Below are 21,132 nucleotides of genomic sequence, written 5' to 3' on the forward strand. Positions count from 1 at the left end.
ACTATACTCAGGTATATATAAATAGATACAGAAATAGACACATCATCAGTTTCATTCATAGATACAAAACAGAGGTATATAGAAAAATTTACACATCACAGTCCAAAAAAAATTCTTCTCTTAATGATGAGCAGTCTCTATCCTCTAGTTCTGAGTCCACTGTTTTGAAAAATAAAAATGGGGAAATCATAAATTACAAGTCTCTGAAGCAGGAATTTTTTTTTTTTTTGCTGATAACTTCTTCTGCAAATGGCAAATCAATAAAGAAAAAAGGAGAATGAACTCCCTCATAGCCTACCTGCTTTAGGGAACTATTGGGATCTTTACCCCTGCCTTTCTTAGGCCAGTGGAAACAAAACCACGTTGCAACCAGTGCTGAAGGTCTATGGGAGATGTCCAGGCTCTCTGCGAGTCCTCACCTTGTACCATTCTGCTGAGCAGGTGGGATCATGCTATAGTACACTGGTACCCCCGCTGCTGGGAGGCCTCCTTGCACAGACTGGCTCGCAGGGACCAGCATGGGTTGCTGGAAAGGCGGCTGGACCACATTTTGCGAGTCACTACCCACTGGAACCTGGGTGAGAAAGAAAAGAGAATGACTACTCATAATCGCATTAAGCTCATCCAGAAACAGCCTAGTCATCACTAGATTAGGGCATTACAACTTCCTTCCCTACCTTAGAGCCTCCTCCTATTATTCCCATCTGCCTAAAGAAAATGTTTCCAGAGCTGTCTCTATTTTTGCCTTCTCCAAATACCACCCTTAGGCATCTGACATAAAGAAAAGAGCCTGATTTTCTTTAGCTACTACTTTCCTGGGCATATACTCATTGCATGGTTGTATAAAGACCAAACAATTTAAAGACTGTTCTCAAACTCCATGGGCTTTCTGTCATGGGGAAAAAAACCTAAAAATTCTGGGGGAAAGTAGACAGTATTTTAGTATTGGAGTTTCTAGTATGCATGACCCCGAGAGGCTCTCCTTTTCCTCATCCCAAAGACTGGAGTGATCCTTCCCAATGCAGAATGTACCTACTTGGTAAGAAGGCAGTGGAGTGTACTGAACCACCAGGCCTTGCATCTGGCCCCCCATGCTGCTCCTCTGGCTGCTGAGCAGGCCCTGGTTCTGTGGCTGCTGGACCCCAATCATGCCTTGATAAGCCGCCTGCTGCTGGTTAGGCATCATGGGCTGTAAACCTAGAGATGGGCAAGGCAGAAAATACATTTGTATGAATGTTTAGGAGGTCACACTCTAGCTGTAATTTCCCTTCTCCATTCTATTTTACCTTTTCTTTTTCTGGAGATCCTAAGTCTGTTCTTAGGACCCTAATCATTCCTGCCCCTAGATCCACCTTCATTTTAATGGAGAAGGTACTTCTCTCTTTCCTACTGTGCCCTTCCCCTGTTCACTGCCTTCTTACACAAGTGGTTTCTCTTACCAGGCTGCTGGGATGGCTGAGGCAGCTGTTGACCACGCTGGGGGCTGTAGGCCACCGGGTGAGAGAGAGGTCGATATTGCTGGTTGGAGTTAGGATATTGTCCAGGGGGATAGTAAGAAACCTGGATCTATGGTGAGAGGAGACATGTGTGAGAAGTCTCTAAAATTCAGCCCCAACATCAGCATACTACTATAAATGCCTCAAGATTGATGGCCAGAAATATGTTAAGGGGGATATTTTGGACCACAGTTGTAGGACTGGTATACAAGTTTTAAGTAAAACAAGGATTTATGTTATATAGAAAGAAGACTTTCTGGCTAGAACAATTCTCAAGTGCAAGGTAGAGAGAGATATCCCCTCTGATATGTCTAAACTAGAGGAATAGACAAGGTATAATACTAGACAAACTGAAAAAGTGATTTAAGCTGGGAACTGGAGCTGCTTACCTGTTGAGGGGGCTGCATGTACCCCTGGGGTGGCAGAACTTGCTGAGTAGGTGGTGCATGGCTAGAGGTGGAATAGTTGGAAGTGGGGAGGGGCTGACCCGTGGAAGCCATGATGAAGCTAGTCTGCTGAGGGTGCTGGGAGATAAGTGGGGTCTGAAATAGAGCTGCAGATGGGTCAGCTGCTTCAGTAGAACCTTGGCGACTAAGGCTCATTTGTCCAAAGGGGTTGCTGAGGTCATCTGCCTGTTGAGAAAGTAGGAGATACAAGGACTGAGGCTGTATCAAACCACATGTCTTTGGCTTCAACATAGAAAGACAGAGAGAAATAGCAATGCTTTTTACAACCTTCTTTAAAACAATGTGGAATAAAATGGTCCTACTTCTGTGCTGCAAGAGGTGCTTTTTAGCCCCAAGCCTGTTACATGGTATTTTAAATTGCTGTGAATTGAATAGCTGTTTGAAGCCCAACTCCAGAGCCAGTCTCTCTATCACATATGAGGTAACAATTGTGTGCTGTTGTGTTTTTTTTTCTGGACATAGTCTCACTTTGTTGCCCAGGCTAGAGTGCAGTGGCTCAATCCCAGCTCACTGCAACCTCCTTCTCCCAGGTTCAACCAATTCTTGTGCCTCAGCCTCTTGAGTAACTGGGATTAGAGGCTCCTGCCACCACACCCAGCTAATTCTTGTTGTTGTTGTTTTGAGATGGAGTTTTGGTTCTTGTTGCCCAGGCTGGAGTGCAATGGTGCCATCTCGGCTCACTGCAACCTCTGCCTCCTGGGTTCAAGCAATTCTTCTGCCTCAGCCTCCCATGTATCTGGGATTACAGGCATGATCCAACATGCCTGGCTAATTTTTATATTTTTAGTAGAGACTGGGTTGGCCAGGGTGGTCTTGAACTCGTGACCTCAGGTGATCCATTCGCCTCGGCCTCCAAAGTTCTGAGATTACAGGCATGAGCCACCATGCCCAGCCTAATTCTTGTATTTTTAGTAGAGACAGGATTTCACCATATTGGCCAAGCTGGTCTTGAACTTCTGACCTCAAGTGGTCAGCCCTGCCTTGGCCTCCCAAAGTGCTGGGATTACAGGAATGAGTCACTGCACCCAGCCTATGATTGTTATTAAGGTAAGTCCTGGGGAGATGGGAGCAATGACACAATTACTGTATATAGAAAAAAAATGACAAACTAGCGGGTTAATGATATAGATGAAAGAGTCTTTCCATTTCCTGTCTTCCTCATGCCCCCAACCATAAAAAGGTCCCTACATTGCCATAAATCCAGTTTTTATAATAAAGGACCCAGATAACACCTTGAGTGGATCATGGGTAGTTAGGTTCATGTGCCTTCATAGCTCTGCCTATGCAGTAGCAAGACTGGGGGCTCCCACCCCTGCTGCTTATCTCCTTACTTCCTCTGGAGGTCATTTCCACCTTGGTTCTCTGACACTAGCCTACAGTCCTCCTGCCCTTCAGAAACTACTTCCAATTCTCACCTCCAAAAGGAGGGCAGAGTGAGTGGCTAAGCTGGAGGGTAAGACTGACTGGCCAGGCTGTAATTGCCTTCTCTCTCAGCTCTTTCCTAAGCAGCAAGGGTGATGGTGTTCATCTCTCACTTGTATGATAGGTTAGAGTTTGTTAGCTTCCTCTTCCCTTCTGCTCCCCGGACAGTAATTGACTGACTCAAACACACACACACACACACACACACACACACACACACACACACACGAGCAGGAGTTCTTTTGCAAAAGAAACTAGCAGAAACCAAAGGAATAGATGACAAGCGAACTAGACTGCAGATTATTTTGAACTCCATATTCCAGGACAATCAAAATGGAAATAAGAGGTAGGAGGAGGGAGGGGATTCTAGTGGAAAAGCAGATGTTAAGACAGAGCAAAAGGAATTCATGGCTCCTAAAACGGTGATGGAAGTTATCAACTATGAGGCAAATCAGACCTTCAAAGGACTTACGGAGTACAAATAATTTAAACAGCATGTGCTATGCAGTGGAAGAGGATTTTTAAAATATAAACTGACATGGTAAAATAAGGGAACAGTTTAAGTTTTTGCCAGTGATACCAGAGAAGTCTGCAAGTGCATTTTTTTGGGGGGTGTGGGGGAGGACGGAATCTTGCTCTGTTGCCCAGGCTGGAATGCAGTGGTGTGATCTTTGCTCACTGCCACCTCTGCCTCCCAGATTCAAATGATTCTCCTGCCTCAGCCTCCTGAGTAGCTGGGACTACAGGTGTGTGCCACCACATCCAGCTAATTTTTGTATTTTTTGGTAGACATGGGGTTTTACCATGTTGGCCAGGCTGGTCTCGAACTCCTGACCTCAGGTGATCCACCTGCCTTGGCCTCCCAAAGTGCTGGGATTCCAGGCGTGAGCCATCACCCCTTGCCTGTGTTTTTATTTTTAAAGGAAATTATATAGAACCATTCTGTATAGAAGAAACTGGATTTCTCAGACATCCCTAGGGAGCAAATTAGATTTAGGATGTACACAGTAGAGATGAGGGGCCTAGGTTATACCAACATCCAATTTCATTCTCTGTCCTGAAACTTGGGGGAACACAGTGTTCCTCTGTCCTACATTTAAGCATCTATTGATGTGCTGAGATGAGGCCATTAACATGGAGTATAGTTCAGCCTGTGCTGGCCCATCAAGAAGAAATAGCTTTCAGGCCGGGCGCGGTGGCTCAAACTTGTAATCCCAGCACTTTGGGAGGCCGAGGCGGGTGGATCACGAGGTTGAGAGATCGAGACCATCCTGGTCAACATGGTGAAACCCCGTCTCTACTAAAAATACAAAAAATTAGCTGGGCATGGTGGCACGTGCCTGTAATCCCAGCTACTCAGGAGGCTGAGGCAGGAGAATTGCCTGAACCCAGGAGGCGGAGGTTGCGGTGAGCCGAGATCGCGCCATTGCACTCCAGCCTGGGTAACAAGAGCGAAACTCCGTCTCAAAAAAAAAAAAAAGAAATAGCTTTCAACATGCCCTCCAAAAGCACAACATGCTTACAAGGCCATCACAGACTGACCCCGACATACCCACAGATACAGGCCACACGTGGACAAGACAAAAAGGGGAATGGAGTTTATACCATGTTGTACTGCTGGGGCGGAGAGACTGGCAGAAGGACTTGGGGACAGGAGCTTGGAGAGAACTGAACAGGCTGCGGAGAGGGCTGCAGAGCTGGGACTGGCTGTGGACCAGCAGAGAGGCATGTGGAAAAGGGAAGAGAAAGGAGAGGCAGGGAGGGGTGCAGAGATAGGGAGGGAAAGGGAAGGAACAATAAGGTTAATAATCATAGAAGAAATTTCATGAGTAGCAAGACTGCTGAGCAGGTAGGTGACCAAGCCTGGGACAGCTCGAAGATTTAACATCTCTTTGACAAGCAGGCAATATTTCCTATTAGGACCTGCTGCGCTCCCTGCCCCATTAGCCATTTTTTCAGAACTCTGCAGCTGTTGTGAGCAATCTGAGGACTCTCAGGGTCAGGGTCTGCTGTCTGATTCCAAATACAGCTTTTCCCAAAGCAGTTTTTCTGAACACACAATTCCTGGGGAGCATGATCATAACCCTCCTTGACTGCCCACTTGAGAAGGGATTCCTGTCTGCATTGCTGCACTGCTTCTGCAGGAAGGGTCATCCAAGGTCTGGCTCAGCTTCTCTTGATTTCACACCACAGCTATCCTAGAGGACATCCTCATTCACAAGGATCATCTCCCTCCCAAGGGCAGAGAACGAAAAAACACCCAAGCTTAAGCCTGCTTTTGGCTACTTCCTTCCACTCCATGATTGCTCCTCCAGGCTGTGACAGCAATATAAAAAATCCACCTCCACCCCCAAGCAAACAAGGAATATTTAGGAATAAAATATAAATAGCTTAGCTTTAGTTTTTGTCCCTTCAGTCCCCCTTCACTAGCCTCAAGCAGGATTTGTTTACTAGGAACACAGTGTTGTAAATCAACTAGTGGGTAGTTATTATTTTTTCCTTCCCTTCTTCCCCTTCAGGCATTTTGAAAACCTCATCAGTTCTCCAGTCATAGCCCTTGGTGGTAGGAGAGATGAGAGAGAAGCAGAGAGGTAAGGAAGAAGGGGAAATAACATTTGTATACATTATCTTATTACATACATTGTCTCATTACAGCTTTACACAATAATCCTATGGGGAGATATAACTTGTATTTGCAATTTTAAAAGGCTCAAATAAATTAAATCACTCATCTAGGCTTACACAGTTAATATGGCAGAACTGAGATTGAAATCTATTTCTGCCTGACATAGGTTCTTATTCTAGTAGTGGGGAGGAGGTGAAGGAAGAAGTTAATCAGAATTATCTGAGCACTTTCCATAGGCTCCTCCCTCCATACTTAGAGCATTAAGATGTGTGGGGCCACGGTATCAATATCCTCCCCTGCCACGTATCTCCAGACTCTCTTTCACAGAAGAGGCTAATAGTTCAGGAGGCAGAGTATAGGAATTAGAAGACTCCGCAGAGGGGAGAATACTTTGGAGGTCTCAGCAGAAGACCCAATATCTGAATTAAACAAAATGTTAAGTAATTTTGGTTAGGTAAAATTATTGAGAATCCATTGTGTAACCTGGGAGAGATGTTGCTGTAGCTTTGAAAATAAAATTTTTTTTTTTTTTTGGGAGACTGAGTTTCGCTCTTGTTATCCCAGGCTGGAGTGCAATGGCACGATCTCGGCTCACCGCAACCTCCGCCTCCTGGGTTCAAGCAATTCTCCTGCCTCAGCCTCCCGAGTAGCTGGGAGTACAGGCGTGCGCCACCACACCCAGCTAATTTTTATATTTTTAGTAGAGATGGGGTTTCAGCATGTTGACCAGGATGGTCTTGATCTCTTGACCTCGTGATCCACCCGCCTCGGCCTCCCAAAGTGCTGGGATTATAGGCGTGAGCCACCGCGCCCGGCTGAAAATAAATTCTTAGCTCTACTGGCATACATATTTTCTGTTGGCCAATGACATTCCAACTATAACTGATGGACAAGATGCTCAGCATTAGCTGCTTATACTGGTGGCTTTCATACACATTTTCTATTATCCCAATCCTCTTCATTTTTGGGGGTTAGGGCCTATATTGGTTCAGGGCTTATATATTCTGGGGGGAAAAGGTCAGTAAAGTGGTTTAAAAAAAAATAGCTGAATGTGGTGGCTCATGCCTGTAATTCCAGCACTTTGGGAGGCTGAGGCAGGCGGATCACCTGAGGTCAGCAGTTTAAGACTACCCTTCCCAACATGGCGAAACCTCATCTCTACAAAAAAATACAATTAGCTGGGCATAGTGGTTGCATGCATGTAGGAGGCTGAGGCAGGAGAATCGCTTGAACCTGGGACGCAGAGGTTGCAGTGAGCTGAAATCACACCATTGCATTCCAGCCTGGGTGACAGAGTGAGAGTCAGTCTCAAACAAAACTGTGCCTATTTTCCCCACACTTGTAAGTTGTGACTAAAGAGTAAAGTGAGAAGAAGTGATGCTCCTCTTAGGTCTCCTCTAACTGGGGAAGGGCAGTGATATGGGGAGGGGTATCAGTGCTGTTTTTTTAGTTATTCCACAGCTATCCTCAGCTATAGTTCTCTTCTTGAACAGTGTCAAACTCCAGAGCCAGGGAAGCTCTGAAAAACATGGGGAAATTTATTTTAAAAAAATACTTAGGAATATACCTAACCAAGGAATCAAAAGACCTCTACATGGAAAGCTACAAAATACTGCTGAAAGAAATCACAGACGACAAATAGAAACACATCTCATGCTCATGGATGGGTAGAATTAATACTGTGAAAATGACCATACTGCCAAAAGCAATCTACAAATTCAATGCAATCCCCATCAAAATACCACCATCATTCTTCACAGAATTAGAAAAAAACAATTCTAAAATTCATATGGAACCAAGAAAGAGCCCACAGAGCCAAACCAAGACTAAGCAAAAAGAACAAATCTGGAGGCATCACACTACCTGATTTCTAACTATACTTATAAGGCCAGTCACCAAAACAGCATGGTACTGTTTTGGTATAGAAAAAGGGACATAAACCAATGGAACAGAATAGAGAACCCAGAAATAAACCCAAATACTTACTGCCAACTTATCTTTGACAAAGTAAACAAAAACAAAGTGGGGAAAGGACACTCTCTTCAACAAATGGTGCTGGGATAATTGGCTGGACACGTAGGAGAATGAAACTGGATCCTCATCTCTCACCTTATACAAAAATCAACTCAAGATGGATTAAGGACTAAAGCTAAGACCTGAAACTATAAAAATTCTAGAAGATAACATTGGAAAAACCTTTCTAGACATTGGCTTAGGCAAGGACTTCATGATCAAGAACCTAAAAGCAATGCAATAAAAACCAAAATGAACATTTTGGACTTAATTAAACTAAAGAGCTTTTGTGCAGGGGGAAAAAAAAAAAACAAACAGCAGAGTAAACAGACAACCCACAGAGTGGTAGAAAATCTTCACAATCTATACATCTGACAAAAGACAAATATCCAGAATCTAAACGAACTCCAACAAATCAGTAAGAAAAAAACAAAAAACAATATCAAAAAGTGGGTAAAGGACATGAACAGACAGTTCTCAAAAGAACATCTACAAATGGCCAACAAACATATGAAAAAATGCTCAACATCACTAATAATCAAGGAAATGCAAATCAAAACCACAATGTGATACCATCTTACTGCTGCAAGGATGGCCATAATCAAAAAAATCAAAAAGCAATATATCTTGGCATGGATGCAGTGATCAGGGAACACTTCTACACTGCTGGTGGGAATGTAAACTAGTACAGCGTCTATGGAAAACAGTGTAGAGATTCCTTAAAGAACTAAAAGTAGAACTACCACCGGGCGCAGTGGCTCATGCCTATAATCCCAGCACTTTGGGAGGCTGAGGCAGGTGGATCACCTGAGGTCGAGAGTTTGAGACCAACCTGACCAACATGGAGAAACCCCGTCTCTACTAAAAATACAAAATTAGCCGGGCATGGTGGCACATGCCTGTAATCCCAGCTACTCGGGAGGCTGAGGCAGGATAATCACTTGAACCCAGGAGGCGGAGGTTGCAGTGAGACAAGATCATGCCGTTGCACTCCAGCCTGGGCAACAAGAGCAAAACTCCGTCTCAAAAAAAAAAAAAAAAAAAAGAACTACCATTTGATCCAGCAATCCCAATACTGGGTATCTACTCAAAGGAAAAGAAGTCATTATATGAAAAAGATACTTACACATGCATATTTATAGCAGCACAATTCACAATTGCAAAATTGTGGAACCAACCCAAATGCCCATCAATCAATGAGTGGATAAAGAAACTGTGGTATATATATATATATATATATATATATATATATATATATATGATGATGCCCATCAATCAATGAGTGGATAAACTGTGGTATATATATATATGATGGAATACTACACAGCCACAAAAAGGAATGAATTAACAGCATTTGCATGGGAAAAAAACTGGACGACATTAGAGACTATTATTCCAAATGAAGTAACTCAGGAATGGAAAACCAAACATCACATGTTCTCACTGATATGTGGGAGCTAAGCTATACTCATAGCTTAAGAATGATAAAATGGACTTTGGAGACTTGGGGGGAACAGCAAGAGAGGGGCAAGGAATAAGACTACAAATAGGGTGCAGTGTATACTGCTCACGTAATGGGTGCACCAAAATCTCAAAAATCACCACTAAGGAACTTACTCATGTAACCAAATGCCACCTGTACCCCAGTAACTTACAGAAAAATTAATAATTAAAAAAAAGACTGGCCCTGAGGGATGTGGCTGCCACCTACTGGTGAATTCTGGGCTTGTTCACTGGCTCTCAGTTGCCTGACAAGAGGAGGCCCAGAGAATTCCTTTTCAAGAAGTATACTTCATTTTAAGTAATTTGGGCAAAAGGGAGCCCCTGGCCCTTTAATCCTCACCCTCACCCTTGGTTTCATAAGCTTCACTGACACACAATTTGAAGGCCTGCTTAGACAGAGGAGGCCTGCCAGGAAGGGAAAGAACATGGTTTAGTAAGTACTGTTCCCAAACCTGGGGCAAATGCCTGTGTGACAGAGTTAAAGGTAACAACCCTTCCTCAAAGTTTTGTTTGTTTTCGAGACAGAGTCTCGCTCTGTCGCCAGGCTGGAGTGCAGTGGTGCAATCTTGACTCACTGCAACCTCCGCCTCCTAGGTTCAAGCGATTCTCCTGCCTCAGCCTCCCAAGAAGCTGGGATGAGAAATGTCTGCTACCACGCCTAGCTAATTTTTGTATTTTTAGTAGAGACAGAGTTTCACCATATTGGATAGGCTGGTCTCGAACTCCTTATCTTATGATCCACCTGCCTTGACCTCCCAAAGTGCTGGGATTACAGATGTGAGCCACTGCGCCCAGCTCAATTTTTTTGTTTTTTTTTTTTTGACAGAGTCTCACTGTGTTGCCCAGGCTGGAGTGCAGTGGCGCAATCTCAGCTCACTGCAACCTCCACCTCCCAGGTTCAAGTGATTCTCATGCCTCAGCCTCCCAAGAAGCTGGGATTACAGACGTGCACCACACACCTGGCTAATTTTTGTATTTTTAGTAAAGATGGTGTTTCACAATGCTGGCCAGGCTGGTCTCGAACTTCTGGCTTCAAGTGATTCCTCCTCCTTGGCCTTCCCAAGTGCTGGGCTTATAGGCATAAGCTACCACACCTGGTTTCAAAGTTTTTTTTTTGTTGTTGTTGTTGTTTTAAATTTATTTATTATACTGTAAGTTCTTGGGTACATATGCAGATCGTGCAGGTTTGTTACATAGGTATACAAGTGCCATGGTGGTGGTTTGCTGCATCCATCGCCCCGTCATCTTCATTAGGTATTTCTCCTAGTGCTATCCCTTCCCTAGCCCTGCACCTGCCTCAATGTTTTTCTTTTACAGGAAAAGCTTTAGCATAAGCTTAGTGATGCTTGTGTGCACACATGGTCACTTCTTTAATCCTTGCACTGTTATGTACCATGAGAAACTGAACAATAATTATTCTCAGGCTCAGCAACTTCAGTCTAGGGAGCCCCCAGTGCTGAAAGCCAATCAGGGAAAAATAAAGCAAAAGAAAGAAAGAAGATGGCAGTAGGAAGAGGAATAAAAAAATAAAGAAGGAGGGTGAAAAAGCAGAGAAGATGTAGCTGGGCGCAGTGGCTCACACCTGTAATTCCAGCACTTTGGGAGGCCGAGGTGGTGGATCATAAGGTCAAGAGATGGATAGCCGGACGCAGTGGCTCAAGCCTGTAATCCCAGCACTTTGGGAGGCCGAGGCGGGTAGATCACGAGATCAAGAGATCGAGACCATCCTGGTCAACATGGTGAAACCCCGTCTCTACTAAAAATATAAAACATTAGCTGGGCATGGCGGCGCGTGCCTGTAATCCCAGCTACTCAGGAGGTTGAGGCAGGAGAATTGCCTGAACCCAGGAGGTGGAGGTTGCGGTGAGCCAAGATCGCGCCATTGCACTTCAGCCTGGGTAACAAGAGTGAAACTCCATCTCAAAAAAAAAAAAAAAAAAAAAAAAAAGAGATGGAGACCATCCTGGTCAACATGGTGAAACCCTGTCTACTAAAAATACAAAAATTAGCTGGGCATGGTGGTGCGCACCTGTAGTCCCAGATACTCGGGAGGCTAAGGCAGGAGAATCACTTGAAGCCTGGAGGCAGAGGTTGCAGAGAGCTGAGATCGCAACACTGCACTCCAGCCTGGTGACAGAGTGAGACTCTGTCTTTAAAAAAAAAGAGTAGAGGCCGGGCGTGGTGGCTCAAGCCTGTAATCCCAGCACTTTGGGAGGCTGAGGCGGGTGGATCACGAGGTCGAGAGATCGAGACCATCCTGGTCAACATGGTGAAACCCCGTCTCTACTAAAAATACAAAAAACTAGCTGGGCATGGTGGCGCGTGCCTGTAATCCCAGCTACTCAGGAGGCTGAGGCAGGAGAATTGCCTGAGCCCAGGAGGCGGAGGTTGCAGTGAGCCGAGATCGCGCCATTGCACTCCAGCCTGGGTAACGAGCGAAACTCCGTCTCAAAAAAAAAAAAAAAAAAAAAAGGTAGAGAGGAAGAAAAAGTGAAATGGTGGGATAATTTTTAGCAGCTTCCATAAATCCTTCCAGGACACTAAAACTTGGATAAGATTCTTTCATTTGGTAGAGTTAGTGATCACAATTAATCTCAAGAACAAATTTCTGGTGGAGCATAGCGGCTCACGCCTGTTATCCAAGCACTTTGGAGGCCAAGGTGGGTAGATCACCTGAGGTTGGGAGTTCAAGACCAGCCTGACCAACATGGTGAAACCCCGTTTTTTTAAAAACAAAAAAACAAAAAACAAATTTCTTTCTTTCTTTTTTTTTTTCCCCCAGATGGAGTCTCACTCTGTCACCCAGGCTGGAGTGCACTGGCGTGATCTCGGTTCACTGCAACCTCCACCTCCCGGATTCAAGTTATTCTTCTGCCTCAGCCTCCCAAGTAGCTGGGATTACAGGTGTGCGTCATCATATTCAACTAATTTTTATATTTTTAGTAGAGATGGGGTTTCACCATATTGGTAAGGAACTCCTAACCTAGTGATCTGCCCGCCTTGACCTCCCAAAGTGCTGGGATTACAAGCGTGAGCCACCGTGCCTGGCTTCAAGAATGAATTTCTAAGGAAACAGAGATCTCTGTACCAAACGATGTTCCCTTATGACATAGGGAACATTTCCTGCCATCTCAACCTCACCTGCCACCACACGCCCCACAGGAGATAAGCCAATGCCAATGATCGACCAATTAACCCTCACAATCCAGCAGCAAAGATGGAACCCGAGTAGAAGATTGGGGTTTAGAGCCAGTCACTTGGACATTCTATACAAATTTTAGTCCTAAATGGTTCTTCTCTTATCTCTTTACTCCTCTCCCATTCTTACAGTCTGTTTCTAGGTATAAGATGATAGGTGGAAGGTGGAGGCAGATGGGAGACTAAGAGAGAGAAAAGGGAGCAAGACTATTAAAATACACATTTTAGGGGAAAAAAATGGAAAATATTAGGACCTTGGAAAAGCAAGTCACACACAAAAACACGGTAGCAGATGGCAGAAGGAGAAGCACAGTTTACTCACTGATAGGTCTGAATTAAGACACAGAGAAAAGCACATACACACTATGCTTCAGCAGGGAGCAAGGTAAACTGAAGTGAACGAGACTTACTGGGGTAGATGGTGATAGAACAAGAAAGTGGGACTATAGAAAGACCTGACTTAGACGACTGCAATGACTTGCATGTGAACTACATTTAGACACAAAGTAGGATTTCCTAGATCTCACTGTTCTTTATTTCAGCTTCATTTCACAATATTTGAGATGGGGCAATACTGGGACATTCTGGGGTGTTTCCACTCCAGTTTCTACTTCATGGGGTATTAGTGTTTGGGACTTGCTTCTTACATCTAGAGAAGAAATGTATCTAAGATCAAGCTGGACTAATGAGCAGGGAGATGAGGGAGGCTGGGATGTGTAACAAGAATGTAAACTGCAGCAGAAAAGACTGTAGACATATGGGCTTTCCAGCTACTAGAGGATACTTCAGGATAAAATATGGGGCTCTCCTCATAAAGAGCTCTGTTCATGTGAGACGAGAGTAAGTGAAGAACTCAGTACAGCTCTGCTTAAAGTATTAAGGTGACCTTTTTTTTTTGAGACAGGGTCTGACTCTATCGCCCAGGCTGGAGAGTAGTGGTGTGATCTCGGCTCACTGCAACCTCTGCCTCCTGGGTTCAAGCGATTTTCCCGCCTCAGCCCACCAGTAGCTGGGATTACAGGTGCCTGCCACCACACCCGGCTAATTTTTGTATTTTTAGTGGACAACAGGCTTCACCATGTTGAGCAGGCTGGTCTTGAACTCCTGACCTCAGGTGATCCATCTGCCTCAGCCTCCCGAACTGCTGGGATTACAGGCTTGAGCCAATGTGCCCAGCCTTAATGTAACTTTTAAACATAGTCACCTTAATGATGCTGGCCAGGCCTGGTGGCTCATGCCTGTAATCTCAGTACTTTAGGGGGCAGAGGTAGGAGGAGCACTTGGGCCCATGAGTTTGAGACCAGCCTGGGCAACATAAGCAAGACCCTGTCTCAAAATAATAACAATTTTTTTTTTTTTTTTTTTTTTGAGATGGAGTTTCACTCTTGTTGCCCAGGTTGGAGTGCAATGGCATGATCTTGGCTCACCGCAACCTCCGCCTCCCGGGTTCAAGTGATTCTCCTGCCTCAGCCTTCTGAGTACCTGGGATTATGGGCATGCACCACCACACCCAGCTAATTTTTTTGTATTTTTAGTACAGACAGGGTTTCTCCATATTGGTCAGCCTGGTCTTGAACTCTCGACCTCAGGTGATCCGCCCACCTTGGCCTCCCAAAGTGCTGGGATTACAGGCATGAGCCACCACGCCCAGCCAAATTTTTTAAAAATTAAATAAATAGAATACTGAGGTTCTGGTTTAGAATAGGATCTGACTCTTAAGCTGATGACCTTCCTGGTCTCCACAGATGCAAAACTTCACTTAAACTCTAGTTGGTACCAACATCTACAAGTCCAGCAAACGAAGGAAAAGGATACGGCCCTTCTGAGTCATAGAAAACAGAGACAATATGGAGTCTTTGTGTTTCATGGCATATGTATGGCAGGGGTCTTGAGTGTTATTTCTTTTTTCTTCAAACCTGAACACATAAATATGTGTTTATGGATCCACACAGTTGGTCAGATGATGGTGGAAGTTATAATCTTTTCAAGTTCCATATGTAGATGTAATGGGAAAAAAATGCCTTGTTAATTTACACACAACATAGAGGGAGATGGGGTATAGTAGAAATGTGGTATGAAATAAAGGAGTCTACTGACAATGTTCAGGAGGCAGAGGAAGAAATATAAAGCAAAAGACTCCCAGGCTCATTCTACTGAGAGTTATTTGGTAAAACCTTTGCCTAGGGTTCTTCTTTCCCTATAACTAACTAGTGAGAAACGAGGGAGAGAGTAGCATGTCTCCAAAAACTGATCCTTCCTGCCACCTACAGCACAAGAGACATGACGGGACATCTAAAGCTTGCTTGAATCAGAGTGGAGGGGACTCTGACACTGAGTGGTGACTCACCTGTGAAATCATGTGATTATTCAAGGGTGGCTGTTGCTGAGGCGTGGGTGGGAGAGCAGGAAGTTGCTGCTGCTGCTGTTGCTGCTGGGCAGTACAAGGGAGAAGGCCCCGGACAGACTGGGATGAGGTGACCTGGTTGCACACTTCTGGGGCACCTAGTGCCATACCTAAGGCAAAGAAGAAACCCACCAAAAAGTTGTAAGCACAAGCCATGAACACATTATCCCTGGAAGGCTTAGTCAGAGGGTTCTACTTTTTCCTTGCCTTTCCTCTTTATTCCCTTTTTACCTCTCCCCCACTGTCTTTTGAAGACTCATAGATAAGCACAGATGCAATAGAGCTGCCTTGATGATGCAAGTCCTCATCTTAGCAGGCTTCTCTGCTCCCTAGGGACAAGAAACACCTTGACTGTCAATGTTCGGTTATAAAACGAAAAAAAATGTGAGGCTGCTGAAGAAGCGCCTCCCCTGAAGTGCCTGGAAGCTGTCCATCACACATCGATAGCTGAAAACATGAATGCTTACTTCCTGGGAAGGCATATATTTTTGGTCTCTTAAGAGACTGGTCTTTTTGCTGGGGGGTGGGGGTGGGCGGGGAATCTGTCTTCTCTTTGCTTTCTTCTCAATTTGCAACATCTCTTATAAAAGTTGCTGAGGACGCCGGGCGTGGTGGCTCAAGCCTATAATCCCAGCACTTTGGGAGGCCAAGGCGGGTGGATCACGAGGTCAAGAGATCGAGACCATTCTGGTCAACATGGTGAAACCCTGTCTCTACTAAAAATACTAAAAATGGCCGGGCGCGGTGGCTCAAGCCTGTAATCCCAGCACTTTGGGAGGCCGAGGCGGGTGGATCACAAGGTCAAGAGATCGAGACCATCCTGGTCAATATGGTGAAACCCGATCTCTACTAAAAATACAAAAAATTAGCTGGGCATGGTGGCGTGTGCCTGTAATCCCAGCTACTCAGGAAGCTGAGGCAGGAGAATTGCCTGAACCCAGGAGGCGGAGTTTGCGGTGAGCCGAGATCGCGCCATTGCACTCCAGCCTGGGTAACAAGAGCGAAATTCCGTCTCAAAAAAAAAAAAAAAAAAAAACACTAAAAATACTAAAAAATTAGCTGGGCATGGTGGCATGTGCCTGTAATCCCAGTTACTCAGGAGGCTGAGGCAGGAGAATTGCCTGAACCCAGGAGGTGGAGGTTGCGGTAAGCGAGATCGCGCCATTGCACTCCAGCCTGGGTAACAAGAGTGAAACTCCGTCTCAAAAAAAAAAAAAAAAAAAAAAAGTTGCTGAGGGATGGGGGCGGGGGCTCACACCTATAATCCCAGCACTTTGGGAGGCTGAGGCAGGTGGATCACCTGTGGTTAGTAGTTAGAGACCAGCCTAACCAACATGGTGAAACCCCATCTCTACTAAAAATACAAAAATTGGCCTGGTGTCAGGGCAGGTGCCTGTAATCCCAGCTACCTGGGAGGCTGAGGCAGAAGAATCACTTGAACCTGGGGGATGGAGGTTGCAGTGAGCCCAGACTGCTTCATTGCACTCCAGCCTGGGCGACAAGAGTGAGACTCTGTCCCCGACTCCCCAAAAAAATGTGCTGAGAACACTTCAAGCACACACATGGGCACATGCATACACACCACCTTTCCTTTATCCAACTATTTTTCCTACTTCTAGGCTCTCCAAGGCATGAACACACTCAACACAACATACTTTTATTGAATATCTATTATGTGCCAGGTACTATATAATGAACTGAAGACATAAAGATGAGTGAAACACAGTCCTTGCCCTTAACAGCACAGAAACTTTCTTCTTTTTTTGAGACAGGGTCTCACTCTGTTGCCCAGGCTGGAGTGCAATGGCACCATCTTGGCTCACTGCAGCCTTTGCTTCCCAGGTTCAAGTGATTCTTCTGCCTTAGCCTCCCAAGTAGCTAGGATTACAGGTACCCACCACCATGCCCAGCTAATTTTTATTTTGGTAGAGACAGGCTTTTGTCATGTTGGCCAGGCTGGTTTTGAACTCCTGGCCTCAAGTGATCTGCTTGCCTTGCCCTCCCAGAATGCTAGGATTACAGGTGTGAGCCACCATGCCCAGCCAACAGCACAAGAACTTCTGATAGGAGATAAGACATCCACATGATAATTATAATCTGATAAGGATAAGGAATACATCACTGATATTGACAGTTGTATGAAAGCAAAGATGAGGAAGCAAAAACTGCTGAGAGGGTCAGGAAAGGATTTAAAGAGGGGTCGGCAAGAAAGCTGGAGTTGAGGAATGACAGATGCTTGTGAGACCAAGGGGAACGAAGCTAATGCCATATTCAAGAAAAAGTTGGAGGGCTGGAGAAGGAAAGATCTGGAAATGAGACTGCAATGGCAAACTGGAGTCAGGAAGTTATGCTATATTAAGTAGTTTGGATTTTATGCAGGTGATGATGCAGAAATGAACATTTTTAAAAGAGTACTGACGTGTTTAGATCTGTTTTAGATTGGCAAACTGGCTCTAAAAAGGGCTAAGCAGCCAGGCGCAGTGGCTCACTTCTGTAATCCCAGCTAGTTGGGTGTTTGAGGTGGAAGGATCACTTGGGCCTAGGAGTTCAAGGCTGCAGTAAGCTATGACGGTGCCACTGCACTAAGGCCTGGATGATAGTAAGACCCTGACTCTTGAAAAAGTGGGAAAAAAAAAAAATCAATAAAAAGGGCTGAGAATGGAGTAGGGATATCAGCTTGGGAGCTAGTGTCATAGTTACATAAAAGAAAACAAAGGCCTGAATAAAGACTGAGGCAGTGGGATTAGAAAAGGGGTGACAGAGAAGGGCAGCAGAGACCTAGGGGTCAGAGGCAAAATCTTCAGCCCTACTGATGTTTTCTAAGGATAACTACAGAACTTCTGGGATGAGATTCAAGCAACTCTTCAAAGCGAGGAGGATAAAATAGAGGTTTAAATGCCCTTCTGCTAACAGTGCAGCAGGAACAGATAGATGCAGAAGGTTTTATAGCAGGAGAGCTGATACGTGGTTACAGAGCTTTCATGTGGAACATAGAAGTGTCTACTCCTTTCCACTGACTGAGCTCCAGAGAAGCAGCCACAGTAGCATCTCTCTAAATTCTAGCCTAGTGGCTGGTATCAATTAATTACAAACAATTAAACTCTAAGGGCTACCTCTGCTCTACAAAGCCTCTATAATCTCAAGGGTCACAAAATGAAAGTGGCTATCATTTTCATCTTAGTATATAACCTGAACCTGGGCTAATGCAGATATCCCACCTTAGTTGAAAATCAGAGAAAATAATCTAATACCAATCAATCTTTTTTCTCAAAAAAGAAAAAAAAAAAGTTTGAAAGAAAATGAGGAAGACTAAATCCAAGCAAGGACACTGGATCCAAAATTCAAATTTCCGTTCCCCTGGGTGTATTAGGTTTCCAGGAAACTATATTGGGACAAATGTTTTGTTTGCTTGTTTATTTATTTTTGAGATGGAGTTTCGCTCTTGTTGTCCAGGTTGGAGTGCAATGGCACAATCTCAGTTCACTGCAACCTCTGCTTCCCGGGCTCAAGTGATTCTCCTGCCTCAGCCTCCTGAGTAGTTGGGATTACAAGCGCCTGCTACCATGCCCAGCTAATTTTGTATTTTTAGTAGAGATGGGTTTCACTATGTTGGCCAGGCTGGTCTAGAAATCCTGACTTAAGGTGATCCACCGGCTTCAACCTCCCAAAGTGCTAGGATTACAGGCACGAGCCATCGTGCCCAGCTGGGACAAATGTTTTATTAAAACTAAATATGGGCTGGGCACGGTGGCTCACGCCTGTAATCCCAGCACTTTGGGAAGCTGAGGCAGGCAGATCACCTGAGGTCAGGAGTTCGAGACCAGCTTAGCCAACCTGGTAATACCCCATCTCTACTAAAAATACAAAAATTAGCTAAGTGTGGTGGCACAAGCCTGTAATCCCAGCTACTCAGGAGGCTGAGGCAGGAGAATCACTTGAACTCGGATGGTGGAGGTTGCAGTAAGCTGAGATTGCACCACTGTGCTCTAGCTTGGGCAACACAGGAGACTCTGTCTCAAAAAAAAAAAAAGTAAGTATCAGTGATGTTTCACATGAGACAAGGAAGAAGGCATGGGAATGACATGGAAGGAAAGAAGCTGTCATACCTGGCCTGGAGATCCTTCCTGCACTACTGCCTTTACTGCTGCCGATGCTGTCACCTCGGGTAAGGATAGAGATTCCACTGAAGCTGCTGGCTTTGGTGACAGGGGGTCGCATGCTCCGGACAGAGCCATCAGAGTCTGTGCTGCTCCAAGGTCGTGGCTCCAGGGATTTGAGTTCGCTGTCTGTGCTGCTCTGGCGGCTGCTTGAGGTGCGGCTCAGCCCTTCACGGTTCCCCCTGCAGAGACAATAGTGGTCAGAGCACCCCCACCCACCACTTTAGCAGAAAGGCTAGGAGATAGTTCATTTCTATTCTCTCCATAACAAAGAATGGGTAAGAATTAAAGGGAGGATGAACACTGACTTATTGTTAGTTGGCTGGCCAACCAAGAGTTGATGGGAGCAGACAGAACAAGATCCAGTACAGTAACAAATAACACAGAGGCAAATCTGGAAGACAGTGCACTTGCAACTAATTTAATACATTAGACCAGAGGTGGATGGGAAACCATATACATGATGCTGAGATTGGCTGTGGTCTCTTCACCACCCTCTGAGGGGAATCCCACACATGCAGGAAATAATGGGGAACAGAGGGGTACCAGTTCCTTCTGAAAGTTCTTAAAATAAAAGGACTCCTAGAAGTTGCTATTGCTAAAAGGCAGGAGTAGCCAATGACATGGATAAATCCCGTAACAGGTCTTGCACATAACACGTCTAAGCCAGCAGAGGCGCTGCTTATGGCCACCTTTCCAGGAGCTGCAAGAAGAGTATAGTGGACTAAACGGGCACTGTGGAAAACTAGGTTTGGTAGTCTAGGTTTGATCCAACCTGTTTTGTGGAAATTCCATGTTACTATCTGCAAACAATTGGTTTCAGGATCTTTAAGGGCTGAAGTCCTCAGCAAATACGCTCTTGGAACTCAGGATGGCAAGGAGCAGGGGAGCTGACTATGCCTAGTTGTCTTCATATTCATAATCCTATTTCCCTAACCAAAACTATTAAGAAAAGGGGTTTTCCCTCTTGTATTTGGCTCTTGAAACATCAGGGTTATTTTGATGTTATAATCACTGTCTATGATTATTAACAGCTGTATGCCTCAAGATAGCCAGGTTGGCCTGAAAACTGTCTTGTTGAGCTCTCACTACTTTTTAACCAGTATATTTTTCTTTCATACCTCACATCCCCAACAACTAGTGATCTAAGAAAACCAAATGGCAACAATTACAATTATTTTGGTATGTATACCGAGGAATAATTAAGTAAAAAAAATCATTGCAGTTTGGGCTCCCTCCTTTTTACCACCATCCCATCAAAAGCAAACAGAAATTCCCATTCCAATTCCATTGGCTCCAAAGGCACTAGGCTCAGAGTTATTTTAACAGAGAAAGGTATTTTTCTTAAGGGCGTTAATATTAAAGAAAACAGCTTTCTTTATTAGAATACCTACTCCAAAGGTACTGTAGGAAAAAAGGGCAAAATACATGCTCGGGTCCTTCTTTTAGGTTTTAGTGAAGCCAATCACAATGAGCTAAGAATACACTGGCACAGCTGGTTAGGAACATGCTGATTCTTCTCTGCAACACCAAGAGTGAGTGAGTGAGTGAGAGAGAGGGAGTGTGTGTGTGTGTGTGTGTGTGTGTGTAAGCACTTAAATGCTTCTCTATATAGTTACAGAATTTTTTAAAATTCCTGTTTCTCCAAAGCTTTATCCCTTTCCTTTGGAATATCAAAAGTAGAATGGGAAACCAGAAAGAAGTATAAGTTAGGGACTCTCCAGGAACAGAACCAGACCTGAAGTGAGAGACAATAGCTACATCTCAATGGACAAAGGAAAGTATACTAAGATGACTCAACAAAAATGCATGTGTTTGTGGGGTACAGGGATACAGCAGTTGCAAG

The 21,132-nt window shown here is 44.7% G+C and overlaps 1 protein-coding gene across 32 annotated transcripts in view; it reads right to left on the reverse strand.

The window, feature by feature from the left end:
* The window catches only part of R3HDM2 (R3H domain containing 2), a 190,697-nt gene that overhangs the window by 16,425 nt on the left and 153,140 nt on the right, over positions 1 to 21,132 (reverse strand). For 24 of the 32 annotated variants that reach the window (XM_039472480.2, XM_074402771.1, XM_074402777.1 and 21 more), the window contains 7 exons: positions 19,236 to 19,468; positions 15,073 to 15,239; positions 4,991 to 5,092; positions 1,886 to 2,128; positions 1,440 to 1,566; positions 1,037 to 1,197; positions 420 to 574 (listed from right to left, as the gene is read on the reverse strand). In XM_039472480.2, the coding sequence (XP_039328414.2) occupies positions 420 to 574; positions 1,037 to 1,197; positions 1,440 to 1,566; positions 1,886 to 2,128; positions 4,991 to 5,092; positions 15,073 to 15,239; positions 19,236 to 19,468 (1,188 nt within the window). The remainder of the gene's footprint in view (positions 1 to 419; positions 575 to 1,036; positions 1,198 to 1,439; positions 1,567 to 1,885; positions 2,129 to 4,990; positions 5,093 to 15,072; positions 15,240 to 19,235; positions 19,469 to 21,132) is intronic. The other 8 variants (XM_074402792.1, XM_074402790.1, XM_074402780.1 and 5 more) reach the window with 1 other exon arrangement.

The sequence above is a fragment of the Saimiri boliviensis genome, chromosome 7 (assembly GCF_048565385.1).
Source record: "Saimiri boliviensis isolate mSaiBol1 chromosome 7, mSaiBol1.pri, whole genome shotgun sequence".
NCBI classification, from domain to species: Eukaryota; Metazoa; Chordata; class Mammalia; order Primates; family Cebidae; genus Saimiri; species Saimiri boliviensis.